General features: G+C 55.4%; 6 protein-coding genes across 6 annotated transcripts; 4 read left to right on the top strand and 2 right to left on the bottom strand.

The window, feature by feature from the left end:
• Window positions 1-350: 350 nt before the first annotated feature.
• Window positions 351-4841, top strand: PHYSODRAFT_534685 (hypothetical protein; the record flags this gene model as incomplete). Its single annotated transcript, XM_009541168.1, has 3 exons — window positions 351-1238; window positions 1299-1949; window positions 2028-4841. 3 exons carry the CDS (start codon window positions 351-353, stop codon window positions 4839-4841), a joined length of 4353 nt encoding a protein of 1450 aa, XP_009539463.1.
• A 75-nt stretch (window positions 4842-4916) lies between these two features.
• On the bottom strand, window positions 4917-6517 carry PHYSODRAFT_320202 (hypothetical protein; the record flags this gene model as incomplete). Its single annotated transcript, XM_009541167.1, has 3 exons — window positions 4917-5630; window positions 5735-5803; window positions 5906-6517. The coding sequence occupies 3 exons, from the start codon at window positions 6515-6517 to the stop codon at window positions 4917-4919; spliced, it is 1395 nt and encodes a 464-aa protein (XP_009539462.1).
• Window positions 6518-6938: 421 nt separating this feature from the next.
• Window positions 6939-8436, top strand: PHYSODRAFT_534714 (hypothetical protein; the record flags this gene model as incomplete). Its single annotated transcript, XM_009541212.1, has 2 exons — window positions 6939-7357; window positions 7434-8436. The coding sequence occupies 2 exons, from the start codon at window positions 6939-6941 to the stop codon at window positions 8434-8436; spliced, it is 1422 nt and encodes a 473-aa protein (XP_009539507.1).
• Window positions 8437-8622: 186 nt separating this feature from the next.
• On the top strand, window positions 8623-9492 carry PHYSODRAFT_320201 (hypothetical protein; the record flags this gene model as incomplete). The annotated part of the gene is made up of 4 exons (XM_009541166.1): window positions 8623-8867; window positions 8943-8986; window positions 9077-9219; window positions 9301-9492. The coding sequence occupies 4 exons, from the start codon at window positions 8623-8625 to the stop codon at window positions 9490-9492; spliced, it is 624 nt and encodes a 207-aa protein (XP_009539461.1).
• Window positions 9493-9570: 78 nt separating this feature from the next.
• PHYSODRAFT_534757 (hypothetical protein) lies at window positions 9571-13329 on the bottom strand (the record flags this gene model as incomplete). The annotated part of the gene is made up of 5 exons (XM_009541165.1): window positions 9571-11498; window positions 12126-12659; window positions 12740-12890; window positions 12955-13075; window positions 13151-13329. The coding sequence occupies 5 exons, from the start codon at window positions 13327-13329 to the stop codon at window positions 9571-9573; spliced, it is 2913 nt and encodes a 970-aa protein (XP_009539460.1).
• Window positions 13330-13499: 170 nt separating this feature from the next.
• Window positions 13500-13802, top strand: PHYSODRAFT_429404 (hypothetical protein; the record flags this gene model as incomplete). The annotated part of the gene is made up of 1 exon (XM_009541164.1): window positions 13500-13802. A coding segment is annotated over one exon (303 nt), but the record flags the coding sequence as incomplete, so codon positions are not given.
• Window positions 13803-15427: the final 1625 nt, after the last annotated feature.

The raw sequence follows: 15427 nt of genomic DNA, 5'->3' as shown, positions 1-15427 counted from the left end.
CACGGGCACGGACTCGCCGCTGATGAGTTGACAGAAGTGCGGCACGCGCGGGTCGGACCACGACTGGCCGCAGCGGCACGAGGTCGGCAGAAGCGTCTGAATGGTTCCTGCGTCTCAATCCTTCCCGCCCACGCTAGCGATGCAATGAAATAAAGGGCAAGGTCTGCTAATTATACTCGACGGGCCAGCCATCAACAGCTCGCACACATATATTGATAAAAGTGTAGCTCTGGTTGAAGCTTGTTTTGGGTTAGTTGCCTTTATGTAGTCCACACTGTCTCGTATTTTGGGTCTCCTCGATCCCGCCATGGCTTGACTGGTCCACACCTGAAGTGACCTTGGGACGGACCATGGACGCCGAGGGCTTCTCCCTGGACGCCGCGCTGTCGCTCGTGCGGTGGCAGCGCTCGCGCCGCGGCTACGACGGCGACGCGGAGCTGCTGCGCGCCGGCCTGGCGCTGCTGGCGCCGCCACCGCCGGGCGCGCAGTCGGCGCTGCAGCGCGCCGAGCGCGCCTTCAACCTGCCGTGGCAGCGCATCGCGGCCGAGGTGCTGCAGTTCGCCGTGTTCGTCGTGACGAAGGCCAAGCGCGACGCGGAGCTGCGCCCGGAGCAGCCGCGCCAGGCGCTGCGCCTGCTGCAGCTGGCGCTCAACGCGCTGGCCGTGGAGGGCGACGCGCAGCTCACGACGCTGCCGCTGAGCTCGTGCAACCTGCTGCTGGGCGCGCTGGTCGAGGCGCTGGAGACGCGCCAGCAGGACGACGCGCTGCAGACGCTGCGCGACGTCAAGGCCGTCTTCCTGTACCTGTTTGGGCTGCCCAGTGAGCGCGCCGCGGCCGCGACGCCCAGCTTCCAGATGTACCGCCCGCCCACGAACGTGTACGCGGACTTCTTGAAGCGCGCGCTGACGGCGGCCTTCCGCGCGCTGCAGCAGCTGCAGGAGAGGGATGTGGACGAAGAGGAGGAGGAGATTAAGCAGCAGCAGGAGCTGTACGTGGACGTGGTGCACGCGGCGCTGTCCGTGTTCCAGGAGCTGCAGAAGACGCAGACGAACAAGAAGAAAGTCTTCCTGGCCATTGCCAAGACGTCATTGAGGGACATTGTGGCCTATCGCCACGCGCTCGTGAAGCTGCAGACACAGGGGGTTCCGGGCGTGGAAGCGGCCACGCAGCTACTGGATCGCGTCGTGGAGGACGCGCTCTTTGATGCCGAGCACATCCGCCAGTATGATGGCGCCATGGTGCACGCGGCGATGTGGAAGAAGGACGGTGATGACGCTAATGCAGTTCAGGAGGAGGAGGACGACAAGAAGTCCAAGAAGCGACGCAAGGCTGGAGGAGCCAAGGCCGCGTCGGGCCTCGTATCCTACCAGAAGAACCTGTTCGACGAGCTGCAGAGTTTGCTGTCGGACAAGGAGGTGGACGCAGATCTTAAGGCGTCGGTCGGTGGCTTCTTTGAGGTTCTGGTGCGAGGCTTCGCAGTGCGCATCCGCGCTGCTGCGAACACCAAGATCGAGGATACCAAGACGGACCTGAAGACGAGCAGGAAGCGCGCAGCTATCGTGATTGCGACGACGTCCACGACGTACTCGCCGTTCAAGTTCTGGTCCGAGCTGTGCGCCGTGGCCTTCTCAGCTTTCCAGCAGGAGGCGGACAAGAACGATTTCCTGCCAGTGCTGGTGACGCTGTACAACGCGCTGTTCCGAGCTCTGTGTGAGTGCGATGTGTACCGTGTGACGGAGGATACCGAGGATCGTGGGCAGTTTTTGACTATGGAGAAGGTTCTGTCGGCTTTTCTCGAGGTGCTTGACGTCGAGCATGGTGATGAGGTATCTAGCGACGCTGATCGAGCATCGGAGGAGTGTGAGGTGGTGACCAGCGCTGTGCGATGCTCTCCTAATCTTGTTAACTGCTGTATTGTACCCATTCTCGAGCTGCTGGGACTCCAGGCTGTTCGAAACTACCCAATGAAGGGTGAGGACGGGAGCAAGGGTGGTGCTCTTGCAGCTGCAAGTTCTGCAGTTGTGGAGCTTATTCATGCGTACGATTCTATGCGTTTGTTGGACGCTTTCCTGAAGGCTTCATTTACGATTGAGCGAGCTCATGAAGGACTGTACAAGTTGTTTGCGCTGCCTTCGTGCGAGACCACTCTACGTAAGGCGTTTATGGCTCTGCCTCCCGGTCAAATGGATGTCTTGTGGAAACTTCTTGTGGAGCAGGTCGCCTCCTTCTCTTCAAGCGAGGATACTGTCGACAATGCGCGTGGAGTGGCAGTTGCGCGCTTGCTGTTCCAGACTTTCGTCCAGGAAATTCACGTGGTACCTCAGAACCGCTCGAAGGTTTTGGGGCTCGTATCTTACACGCACGAGAAGCTACTGTCGTCGTTTGCAGATGAACTGGACCAAGTCACTGGCTCATTCACGTCCTACCAGCGCGAGCTGTTCTGCATTTTTGGAGAGTTGCTGATGTTTGATTCAGTGTTGAGCTCCACCATTCGGGAGCAAACGTTTGATCAGTTGTTTAAGAAGCTCGAAGGGGATCGATTCGGTACTGTGATGAAGCAGTTATTAGCAACTTCCAGCCCGAAGAAGAAAAAGAAGAACGGCAAGGCCAAGTCTACCGATAGCGTTGCGAACAATTTGAGCACGAGCCATGGTCTGGGCGCTGCTGGAATCGTTAAACTTTGCGTGTACTGGCTGCGTAACATGGGGGCTTCGAGCCCCGAGGCAGATGACGCTATCAAGGTTTCTCGCGAAGGAAGGGAACAGGCGACTCGTTTGGTTATCGAGTACGTGATCAACTGGAAATGCTGGGAGGCTGTTAGCTTCCACCTTCCCGAACTGATGGCAAACGCAAGTGACGAGGAGTGCGACCGCTTCCTCCGCGAGATTCTGAGCGCTTTCCTGTGTGAAACCGTTTCTGGGGAGCTGGATGGTTCGGCTAGGAGAATTATTTGCGATGCAGAATTTTATGAGATTCCAAGTCTTCGCAAGGTTGCGCCCACCTCGTTCAATACCCTGGGACAACAGTTTGTTGATGAAGCACAGCGTGACTCGCTGACGAACCCGACGACGCCCATGCAGTTCTTCAGCTTTTTGTCTGAGATTCCTCGCAGTTATCTCAAACCGGAAGAGAGCGGAGACTTGCTGTCCACGGCGTTGTCTCTGTATAAGGCAATCACTGAGAGTAAGACAGAAATTCGCCGGACTGTGTTGGCCTGGATTCAACAACATTTCAAGGCCATCGGTGTTGAAGTCAACAAGTCGGGCGATGCTCGGTTGAAGGAGCAGATGCTCAATGGAGCGCGCTTTATCACATCTCAAATTGCGGTTGACAACGCTCTCAGCGTCTCACTGGTGTCTGAAGTGCTGGGCTACTATTTGGAAATTGGTGACGGCGCGTTTGCCGGCGAATTACTCAGCAGCGTTCTCGGCACTAAGAGTGCAAAGAAAAACTCGTCGTCCAAAAAGCTTCAGCGGGCTGTGATTGTGGTGGAAGCTTTGGCTATGTGTCGTGGTGCTTCATCTGAAGTCTCGAAGGAGGAGAAGGAATTCGTTGAGAGTGTTGTGGATGTTACCACGCGTGACAACGTCTGCGAGAATTCGGATGGACCGTTGCCGTTTGAAGTGCTTACTGCTCTCCTCAAGTACCAGTCTATTCTGCAGAAGCAGGCGTACCAGCAGAAGAAGACCATCACTGAGGGTCGCGTGCTGGAATTGCTCGTGAAGCACGTTGGAGCTGCTTTGGCGAAGTCTATGAAACTGGTTTCTGCTACCAGCGAGTCCACTAATGATTCCAAGCTGCAGGACGCTGCCTGGTCCTTCTACGCGAATTTCTGTTTGGAGTACGCTTCTTTCCGTTCGTTTGTGAATCCTCTGGAGACGTTTGGATGCTTGCTGGCTGTGGCAATTTCGCTTGTTTCGCGCGACCAAAGCAAGGCGGAGCAGGCCTTACAAGCAGTGATCGGCAACGCAAACAAGGACGAGTTCCGTCTTCTGCTTACAACGATTGTGCAGGAGCTTGTAGCAAATGAATGCCAACGAAAGCAGGGCGCGCTGCGTGCTCTGTGCTTGCTGTTGGGCGGAGACCGTAAGCTCAACGCAGCTCGTCGGCAACTTCTAAATGAACGCAAGGAGTCGATCGTCGAAGCGCTGCTCCAGAACTTCGCTGTTCAATCTCCGCAGGTCGGGGTGGTGTCATCGGATTCCAACGACGACGCTGTTGCCTTGCGCGTATGGAACTTGAAGGCATTCACGTTGGTGTTCTGCAAGGCCGAGCTTTTCACGTGGAAAACTCACGAGCTCCAGCACGTTTTTACGGGTTTCCAACCGATCGTCGCTGCGGTATCGTGCTGGCAGGCTGGCACGAACCCGTTCAACGCCCAAGACCTGCACGAAGTGTGGACTCTTTCGTACACGCTGCTGTTGCGTATCGTGCGGAATCACTTCGCGTCGCTGGTGAACGGAATCCCGCATCTCGTCCAAGCAGCCAACGCGCTTCTGCAGCTTCTGGTGCTGACCTCTGCTAGCTCCGAGTACTCGCAGTACTGCTCCGAGTGGAGCTCTAACCTGGCGCGTCTGTACGGGTACATGAAGGAGCACGATGTCCAGCTCCGCAAGCACGTCGTGTACATGCTGATGGCATTCCTCGTCGGTGTCACGCGCGACAAGTTGGCGGTTCGTTTCCAGCAAAAGCTGCGGCCCGGTGTGTTCGCGCTGCTGGACGTGTGCTCGCCTTATGAGAAGGAACAACTCTTCGGAGCGCTGGACTCAACCGGCAAATCGCTGCTTAAGACTTTAGACACGAACTACAAGCTCACGCATCGCTACGTGGGCAAGGTCTAGACTACCTGACTGGTAAGCGCGTAGTAGCTGGGGAGATATTTGTAAGACTAAACGATGCTGCTTTCTTTGACTGAGCTACACCAGGTCCCAGCGACTTTCCCCCGTTTCTTGATTGTAGTAGTACGTGCTGCCGCTGGCTGGGTCGACGCAGGGAATCCACGGCGACTCGGACGGCGTATGCCTTCTTGGGTCTGCGAATTGCGTGATTGACGGGGAGTTTCTGCGAGACATTGGGTCCATGGTCATGCTGGAGTTGTTGGCAGCGTTGACACGGCGGCGTAAGCCGTGTAAGGAGACTGTGGAGGTGGATGAAGCCGTCGACGGGCGATCGCTGTAGTAGTCGCGTGCAGACAGTCGATCCATGGTGTCTTCGTAGTCGCTCCAGGCAGACTCGCTGGTATTGCTGCCAGCCCGATACAACATCGCGCGTGACCTGGCTATGGGGGACGTCGATAGCGTGGATCCGATTGAAGATGTAGGTGATGCTGGAGGACTAGAAGTATACCCAGAGTGCACCGACCGTCGAGGACTTCCAGCTCGACCTCCAGCTGCAGCAGCCGCCGCTGCCACCGTTTTGAACACTGGCTGCAACACCTCGTCGTCGCTCTCGCTGTCGCTGCTGATTAGCGAAGACACGTCGCCGTCGTTATTGTTCGAGTGTTCCGTTCGATCTGGGGATCCGGGGCTCTGCAGTTGAAGCTCGCGGCGCTGGCCACCACGAGCTGCCATGGCGTCTGCCAGCGCTGTTGCTGCAGATGAAGTCGTGGGTTTTCGAGTTTGGTTGGCCTTCTTCTCTAGAGACGCGTACATCGGCGGGAGCTGCTAGTGAACACCACGCCGAAATAAGGTGAGCCAGCGATGACAAGCGATAGAGGACTGGGCATTGAACGAACCTTCTTGGGTGCTTGTGGGGGCCGCGTGAGGTCTTCGACTGTCGTTGGGGGTACACGATCAAGCAAGAACTCGGCCCTGGGTGAGGTTGCTGGTGTCTTGTCCGCCTGTGGAGACAAACGGAGATTATTATCCAGCCACCTACACTGCAAACAGATCAAGGGGTTACGTACGTGTTGCAGGAACAGCTTGAGTGTCACGAAGAGCAGACTGCCGATGTGTGCTATGGCCAAGAAGAATGGAGCTCGTAGCATTGTCCAATGCACAGTGCCTCCTTCCGGGTTGATGGCCGACTCGCGCAGTCGGGCATTGAGTCTCGCCCCCATCGCCCCCGACAGCGCGACGAAGCTGGTGGTGTACAACGACATGTTGGCGCGTATTCTCGCAGCGAAGCAGTGGCCGTGCGTCACACTCGCAGCCCCCACGAGACAGCAGCACTGGCACGAACAGAGCGACAGCTGCACCAGCGCAGCGAACGACACTCCCAGAGCCGCCATAATGGGCAGGTACACGTACGACGTCGTGAGGGAACTCGACAGGTAGGAGCCGTAGAGCGCGAGCGTGAGCTGTTCGTCGGTCAAATGGTGGTCCACGATGCCCCCGATGATGAAGAAGGTGCTGAAGGCGCAGAGGATGAAGGCCAACTGGTACACGGCGCAGATCTGCCGTCGAGTGAGCTCAAGCAGCAGCGCGAAGCCCAAAGCTGCGAGTACCAGCACCGCTCCCAGCAGGTCATCGATGATGTGCACTCGCCGATGGCCCTCGGGCGAGTCGAACGCGCTCATGCCAGTTGATCGATCACGTTAAAGCGCCTTTTCTATTGGTTCCAGCGTTCGACTTGCTCAACTTGGTTGTCTAAGCATCTACGTTGCTAGACCCGTGACCTCCTTCCTCCTGCACTCGTCCAGCGTGGTGGCACATCTATTAAAATAGTATGAAGGGCGATAAGATCGAGCCGCCCAGCATCGAGGATGTGAATATTGAGCGGAGTTTGACCAAAGATAGCCACGGCCGTCAGCATTCTGTCGTGGATGACGAAGAGAATGAACGCAACAAGGTGTTCGATCGATCGAGCAATGGGAATTGATGTCCGAGTTGAGGTGCAAAGTTGAAGTGGACAATGGCGTCGAAAGGTCGATGTGCGACCCTCGGTCGATAGCGGATTCATTGGAATCCAGATCCAAATCTTGAGCTAGCGAGTCTGCAATGAAGGTGAAAACGCTGGTGGCCGCGCTGTTAGCGGCGCTAACGGCGCTGGGTGACGAAGTCACGGCTGTGGCGGGGAGCGATTTGGTCACCCCGATCATCTGCGCCAGCTCCGCGGCGACGGAATTCCTCGGATTTCAGTGCGCTTCAAGCTCAAGGTCAAGCACCAGCTCGAGTTCTAACAAGACCTCGACGACGACTTCGGCAACTGTATCGCGCACTGCGACGTATGACCTGCACGCGTTGGCTATTGGCGACTGGGGAGTCGACCTCGGTCTCGGATCGTGCTGCAACGTCTACCGCAAGACCGGAACGGGTAACAACGAGTACTACAAGGATCAGCAGGCGCAGGCGAACGTGGCCTATCTACTGTCGCTTTCGGCCAAGAAACTGCAGCCGAAAGCAATCCTCAGCCACGGGTACAGACATCGATCGACATTGTGTATGAGTTCTTGTGTGTCGAATACTGACATTTTCTTTTTGTTGTTGTTGCAGCGACAACTTTTACTGGAATGGTTTGGGATCCGACGACGTGAACTACCGCTTCCTAAACTCCTTTGAGGCCATGTACTCGGACCCCGCGCTGCTGGACATTAAATGGCTCAACGTTGCTGGCAACCACGACCTGGGCGGGTCCATGTTCATCTGCGGCAAGCGCGACAACGAGTTCGTCGAGTGCTCGGGGACCACCGACATGCTCAAACAGCTGGACGAGAAGTTCACGAGGCAGAGCAAGTACGTGAGCCCCAACAGCGACCGCTGGCAGATGCCCGATCGCTACTACGTGGAGCGGTTGGAAGACCCCGACTCGGGGGTGACGGTCGACGTCTTCAACATCGACACGAACGCTGCTGCGGTCCACGGCGGACAGCAGATCTGCTGCCAGTGCTACGGCTACAAGATGAAGTACGGCTACTCCGGGAGCTGCTCGGACGTGGCGCGTGGCGACAAGCTGTGTGCTGGAGCGGATACGGAAATGTTTGATGCGTGTATGGCGCAGATCGAGGCGTGGCAAGCCGACTCACTGAAGCAATTGGCGAGAGATGCTGCTGCCTCTACTGCGACCTGGAAGATGGTGAATACTCACTACTCACCGCACTTCCACATGACCCCGACTGTGATGGAGGAGATAAATGATATTCTGGAGAAGGGGGGCATCCACTTGTTCATCAACGGCCACACCCACGCCGAAAGCCACGAGTTTGGGTCGTTCAACACTCACTTCGTGACGAACGGCGCTGGAGGCGGTATCCAGAGCGAAAGCATTGGCGAGCCCCCTCCGTACGCTTCGGATATCAAACCAATCTGGCGTGGACACAATGCGCCGTACGGGATTTTCGAGCTTTCGTTCGCGGCGGACCAGATGAAGATCCAATTTGTGACTTTTGACGACAACTGGGTCTTTGCATCTAACAAAGCCGACACGGTCAAGGGTGGGTCGAAGCTCGATCACTGCTGGCTCATTCCCAAGGACGGATCGCTGGGCCAGAAGTGCTAAGGATGTAGGGACTCGCAAGAGTTTGAACCTTATCGAATACATGATGTATTTTTTTGTTGGTAAGTACAAATCTGTACTAGTACAAAATCTAGGTACTCAAAATTAGGTTTTCGTGTACATATACATTTTTGTGACAACTAAAATTTGCATTTTATTCCTATTCAGAGTACTTTCCGCGAGCTAAGGATGGAATTCCAGGAGTGCTTCTCGCTGCTGGCTACGCGACCTGCGCACGCCCACGAGCACTGTGAGGATGAGCAGCACGCTGAGCACGAGCCACACGACGTGAGTGTCTCCGAGGAGGATGGAAAACCCGACTCAGAGGAGGCCAAGGAGCCGGAGGACCTGGCGCTGCTGAGTGCCCGAGAGCTGGTGCAGACCTTCCACCGCCTGCAGGAGACGCGCGTCCAGATCTACACCGAGTTCCGACAGTGCGTTGCTGTCGATAGAATTATATTCTAACTAAGAGGGAAACTTACTGTAAACTAAACATGGGCAAAATGCAGGGGGTTCCAAGTGCACCAGAAGACGGAGCAGTTCACGAGCTTCTGTGAGTACAACAAGAGCTCCTGTTTTTTTATTTTTTTTCAAGTAATGATGCAAGTTTAGAACTGCATCTAACTTTTTTTTAATGATGTAGGTTCTGGAATCACCGAGCGCTTCTCGGCTGTGAGTGAGAAGATCAACCGCGTGGAGAAGTTGCTGCGTGACGAGAAGCAGCAAGTGGCGATCGCGCAGCTTCTGCGCAAGGTGCAGCTGGAAGAGAAGGAGAAACTGCTACTGGTATATGAACTTTCATTAGTTAGAACTAGAGGTATTCTCGTTAACGCACCTGACCTGTTGTTGGGACTGTTGTGATTTTAGACGTCGGCGGTGCTGATTGAGAAGATGCGTCTGAGCGACGCGACCAAGCAGCCAGAACCCGACGAGTCCACGATTGCGTTCTTGGAGCGATCGGTACAGACGCTGACGGCCAAACACACCGACTGTGTGGTCCGTATCAACGAGATTCTGGAGGATCTGCGTGCTGAGGGCGCTGACCTCGAGGACGTCTAAACGACCAACAATTTGCAGAGTTTTTGAAATGGAGTGGGTTGTTCAGTGTTTAGTGCTGCAAAGGTCTGCTTCTTGTGGCTAAATTGTGTGCTTTCGAGGTCGCGTGATGGTGCTGAGTCGTCCGCGCAGCTCTGCCTCGTTCTGCTGCAGCGCTCGGTACGCTTCCTGTTCGTCGACGTATTCAGGAGGAGGCTCGCGGATGAGACAGCGCTCTTCACTTTCGTAGGCGGCGAACGCGGCTGGATCTTGTCGGCGCATGAACTCTAGGCGCGTCTTCTTGGCGTCGAGGTGAAGTTGCATCGTGGAGTTCTGACGGCGGTTGGCGCGGTGGAACTCTTCCGCTTGCGCTTCCTGGTGTTTCTGGCGCAGAATCTGCTCGAAGAAGGCGTCTTCCTGCTCGGTGTTTTGCTGCCGCGAGCGCGTGAACACTTCTTGCTGGGCGAGCTTGGTACACACGGAGATGTTGTAGGCGTGCTCGATGTTCTGGCGGATGTAGAGCGCGTCCGCGTAGATCGGGCGCACACCTTCAGCATGCAGCGCGCGCTCGACGTTTTGCCACATCTCGCCGAGCTTGAAGGTCGGGTACTCCTTGGCAATCTCCAGCATGACCTGGTCTTGCGGCGTGAGGCTTTCAGTCTCGCAGGCGAACGACACATTGGCAAGGACGGAGTAGATTTTGGCCTTGAGGTTCACTTCTGGATGGAGCTGATGGTTCTCCAACTGCAGGATGGAACGCGTCGCCTGCTTCTCCGACGCCAGTCCCTGTCCAGCCTTCAGAGCGTCTTTCAGTCGTGCGAACGCTGGTGATTCAGGTCTGGTAGGAGGCGACGGTGATGCCTCTGGCGTGACGATGAAGGGGCTCGTGCAGGTCGTGACAGACTGGAAGGCGCTGTGCCGCACATTGGTCGATGCCACCAGGCCGTTAGTCGACTGTGCAGATGAATTGGCCTTGTTATCGTCAACCTCCTGGTTAGCGCGCTTCTCAGCAGCCTCTTCGTCCGCGTAGATGCGGAGCAGCACTTCGTTCGCGCTGGCATTGTTGTTCTCTCCAGGCTGATCACAGCGCCACATTTGGTAGGACGGGATCGCTGCAGGATTCACGCATATTTCAGCTAGTGCTGCAAGCGTCTGGTGCTTCAACGCTTTAGGTGCTGAGCCCAGGATCGAAAGCAGTTTCGGTACGCCATCTTCGTTGATAAAGGCCGTCTCACTTTCCAGGTCTCCAATGACACACGAACGGACAGCGTCGATGATACCGACGAGGATGTTTTCCTCCAGGACCGAGTGAGACGGATCGAATTCGAGGTGCTGGACGAGTGCATGGACGCCATTGGCAAGACGGAAGCGCTTGCGATTCGATCCGTCATCGTTGCGGCACATACTGGCGCACGACAAGATGGCATTCCGACGAATTGCAAACGTGTGACGCGATGGGGGAGCCTCGAATACGTCCATCGCAGTCTCGATAGCACCGAGGTTACCCAATTCAGCTTGGAAGAACGGTTGTAGTGGGGCAATCTGGAGCATCAAAAGCCAGGCGGAGGCTAGTACGTCCTCACTTCCGATGTTGAGCTGGAGAAACTCCAGCAGCTTGACGTGGCCATTGATCTCGTAGAAGTGATCGACCACGAAAGGCGCCACGTGGTTGAGCACACTGAGCGCCGTCCATTGCAGTAGTTGCAGTTGCGGAGTGGAATACTTGTGAGCCGACGCGCGTGATGGCGCATTCTGATCTTGCTGCGGGTTGACACCGCCGTTATTGGCAGTCGCGTACGAGAGCCACACCTCCATGAATCTGAACTGCACCAGCTCGCTGAGATCCGCTTGATGGTCGCAGGAGATCTCCGCAAGCAAGAACCACAGCATCTGCTTGAACTCGAAGTCTTCGTCGCTGTTCGTAGCGTAATACTGGTTGCTGGCCGTGATAGCTGAAGCTGTTCCGGACGATTTATCCTGCTGCGTACGCCCCGGAGAGAGTCCTGAGGCCTTGGCATGAGAGAGCTCCGCTGACGTGGCATACGAGAACAGACACGCGGTCAAGCCTGTCGAGGAGAAGAAGTCCAAGGAACGTCGTCGTTTGGCCAGTAACTGCAAGATCATCAGGCACTCGTTACGCATCTCCTTGTCTTGCTGCCGATACCCGTGAGCGAGGAGAAGTTCCAACACATGCAGAAGCGCTTGGAATGTGAACTCGTTGCCCAGGAAGAAGGTGGCATTTCTCAGTCGGAAAACCTCCAGCAACTCCTTCCTCGACGCACACTTCGTGACGGAAGATATTTTCTCGTGACTGAGCTCCAATACGTTCCACAAGATCTCGAGACACAGCGGCAAGAGCTCGTCCTGCGGGTTCGTGATGTTGTCGAGGATAAAGACGACGTAGTGGAGCGCGCCACTCACGACGAGCACCTCTGCGCAACGCTGGTATCCCGACAGCTCGTATTGTAAATCGATGAGCGGGAATAGCAACACCGACAGCCTCATCTGAATCGGTAGAGCAGTCCCAATCACTTGTACCAGCTCCTCCTCCACGCTGCGTCCAGTCTCGTTTGGTTGTTGGTCTTCTTGATCAAGCATGGAGGCGGACCCAGGTCTGCTGGAAGCGTCTTCGGGGGTATCATCTCGGTTCTGCTGACTGGAGGAATCCATGCTAGCGTTCCCCATGCTATTGGACCCTCGGTGAACTGCGCTTGGGGCTGAGGCTGGCTTGGAAGATCGAGCTGATACTTGACCGTTGGAGATCTCCTCGTTCACACCTTCGTTCGGCTCAAGACTGGCATCTCCATCACGTTTGTGGCCGTACGGAGGAGCTGATGCAGGCTTTTTCGCGTGATGCGGAACGTCAATATCTTGTGGAGTTACTTCAACACCCGTGCCTTCGACTTGTACAGCCTCATTCGTTGCCAGTTCCCCCTCCTCTTCTTGATTTGGCGTCGCAGCTTGCTCCTCTGTATTTTCAAGTTCTTCTGCCGCGTCCGGCTCATTCTCTGTTGGCTGCATCTCTTGCTCTTCATCGTCAGGAAACAGATCATGCATGACCGCCACGATCGCGTCCACTGTCCCTGTCTCCTCCATGAGGTTCTGGCTAAAGATCCGAGGCGTCACTCGCAAGTCATCCGATTTCCCTTCGGCATTATTGTTCCTTGTTTTCGGCGCAACTCGCGGCAAACCTGGTTTCATTCAGCAAAACCAAATCCAACTAAGTACCCACTATCAAAGCCAGCCACCGATTTGAGAGCCATGGTCTTACATGCTCCAGTTGCAAACACCCGCAACGCCTCAGCAGCCGCAACTTGGACCTCGATGTCGTGAAAGGACAGGAGCTCTCCGAGTGTAGGGAGGATCTCGTGGAGTAAACTGGGGTTCGTGATCTCCTCGTTCGACTTTTGCCGAATGAAAGGCTGCCGACAGTGAAGCATATCAGCACGGCACCACTAGCTCCTATTTAGTGCAGAAGTATCTTACCTTGCAGCATCTCATGACCGCCAGCACAAGTTGCTCGGCGAACTGTGGAACTCCGTCCAGCACTTTGTTGGCCAGCAACTTGAGCATTTCACTCACAAGCGGCAACTCCGCCACCTTCCACCTGATCCAACAAAGCCACAGCGTCAACGTGTTACACCACATTGGTTCAGCCAGCACTAAGCGTCGTCCTGCGCACCCGAGCTCGTTCTCGTAGAGGATGTTTTTCGTGAGAGCCAAGTGCCGTGCATGGTTACTTTGTGTCTGCGGGTCTGCTGCTGAGGCGAAGAGCTTCTGGAAGCTCTCCCATGATGAATCCCCCGAGGACGTCGCTGTGCGCTGCGATGCAGACGCCGGGGTCAAGTAGCGACGCGACATCAATTGGGATATTCGGGATATGCGTCGCTTCAAGATCCACAAAAATTAGTGACCCGGTTCCTGAAATGTCTGCTTCAAAAAGGTAAAATAAAGCGAAATGGCATACACCTACTGTAGTAGACAACATTCAAGCGAACAAGATGCCGCTCTTTCTGGAGTTGCCGCCCAAGCGCGCTCCAGAGACCCCGGGGGAGTACCGCCTCCGGCTTCTGGCCAAACATTTGACCACTGTAGAGCAATTCCGAGAAGAGCTGCTCGACCGTCGAAACAATCCTGCGCCCAATACGCTACCCAGGGAAATCCCAGAGCCTTTGTATCCTGGAGAAAAATTGCAGAGCTACACACAGAAGTTTGAGCAGTGGCTCGCACAGCGGGGGCGGCGTTTGTCTGCGATGGACGGAGATCCAAGCCAAGAACGGGGCTTCTGGTTCTCATTTGCCTACTTAAGAGTGGGAGAATGTGGAGCGCAGCCGATGGTGTACGACAGGAAGAGGCAAAGTCCAAGTGAAAGTACGTTCCAAGAGAGCAAACGACCGCGGCGTGACGTGTCCGGTGATGGCGTGGCAATTCCACGAACTCGAGATGAATTGTTGGCGCGACGCGTTCTCACTCCAGAGGAATATCTACACGAAGTGATGGATCGTGGTCGGACCCGCACAGCCACGAGCCGCAGCAGAAGCTACGGGAAATTCCTGTGCTACTATGTCCAGGTGAAACGATGCATACCGATGAAGAAGAATTTCGTGTTTGGCTTTCCCAGCGTCGCGAAACGATGGCGTCACTTCGCGCGCACCCGAGTACAGAACGCGCTTATCGATTTCAGTTCGCTTTGAGCAAAGCGACAAGGAACTCGGGTACGGGGAAGACCAGAGCTGGAGGTATTGCTGATGCCAAGGATGAAAATGGTAGACAGACTGCCGAGCCCAAGACTTTGGATGAAGCATCTCCATTCCCACCTAGCTATACTGTCGGAGTCAAAAGCAGCTTTCTTTCTCAGAGGGGAGGTACTGCAATGCTTCCAGACGATGAAGGGGAGCACCGTGGCACTGACACAACAGTTAGTACTTCAGCGTCCCCGACGGAGTGCGAAGCCGAATTACGGGAAATGGTGGTAGAAAGTGGTGAGCAAGTATCGAGAGCTACTTCATCACCAGAAACCCTTCCGAGCTGGGCAGCATCACTTATCGATGAAACTTGAAGCCCACGAGAAGCTCAAGTGTACCGCAACGCTGCTCCCACTTCAAACGCCGTGAAGCGTGGGTTATCGCATGATGATAAGAAAGATCGTCCTTTGGAGTTAAGTGCGAAGGCTAGCGATGATGCGAAGGTACTTCCGATTTCGTTGGGGCCGATTGACACGGAGGTGGATCCGTTCGGGAGGAAGCGGAGCTATGCGTTTACTCCAAGCTACCTGGATTATCTACCTGAGAGCAAGCGACCGCGGCATGATGTCAACGGTGAAGTCGTGGCTATCCAACAAGCGAGCGTTGTGAGGCGAGAAACTCCAACCAGCAAGTCGTTAGGTCCCTTCAAGAGCATGGAGACACTAGCTGTTGAGGTGAACACGGGCTCAACGACCAAGACGAGTGAACTACGTGCTACTACGTATTCTGGGGGAGACGTGGCACGAAACTTTCTGTCGTCGCTGTCTAGCCCTGAACTGATTCAATCTACAGCAGTTCCAAGAGTTAGGCGTGAACAGCGTGTTTTCACTCCAAGTGGAGGCCAACATAATGCTCTGAACGGTAACCAGAGTAGCAAGACGCGTGGATCCCAGCAGCAGTTGAAGGAAATACCAGTGCCGCTTCATCCTGGGAAGATATCGGCCGCTGCCTCCGAACAGAAATATCGTGGCTGTCGATCCAAGCCCAATGAATCCATGACGCCACCGCGCCCTCATCTTACTAAACAGCATGGGTTCCGTGGTCAAGACTGTCAGGAAAAGGCTACGTTAAGCTGGGGTAATGTCGAATTGAGGTCAACGCTAGTGAATAGCGATCCCCTGCCTCGTGGAAGTCATACTCAAGCTACAGAACCGAAAGGATCATCGCCAGTACCCCCACCTTTGGCTAGCACAAGAAGGGGCACCGTTGCAGTC

Source organism: Phytophthora sojae, assembly GCF_000149755.1.
Source record: "Phytophthora sojae unplaced genomic scaffold PHYSOscaffold_19, whole genome shotgun sequence".
NCBI lineage: Eukaryota > Oomycota > Peronosporomycetes > Peronosporales > Peronosporaceae > Phytophthora > Phytophthora sojae.
Note: the sequence above shows the minus strand (reverse complement) of the source record. Positions and strands in the feature narration are given on the sequence as shown.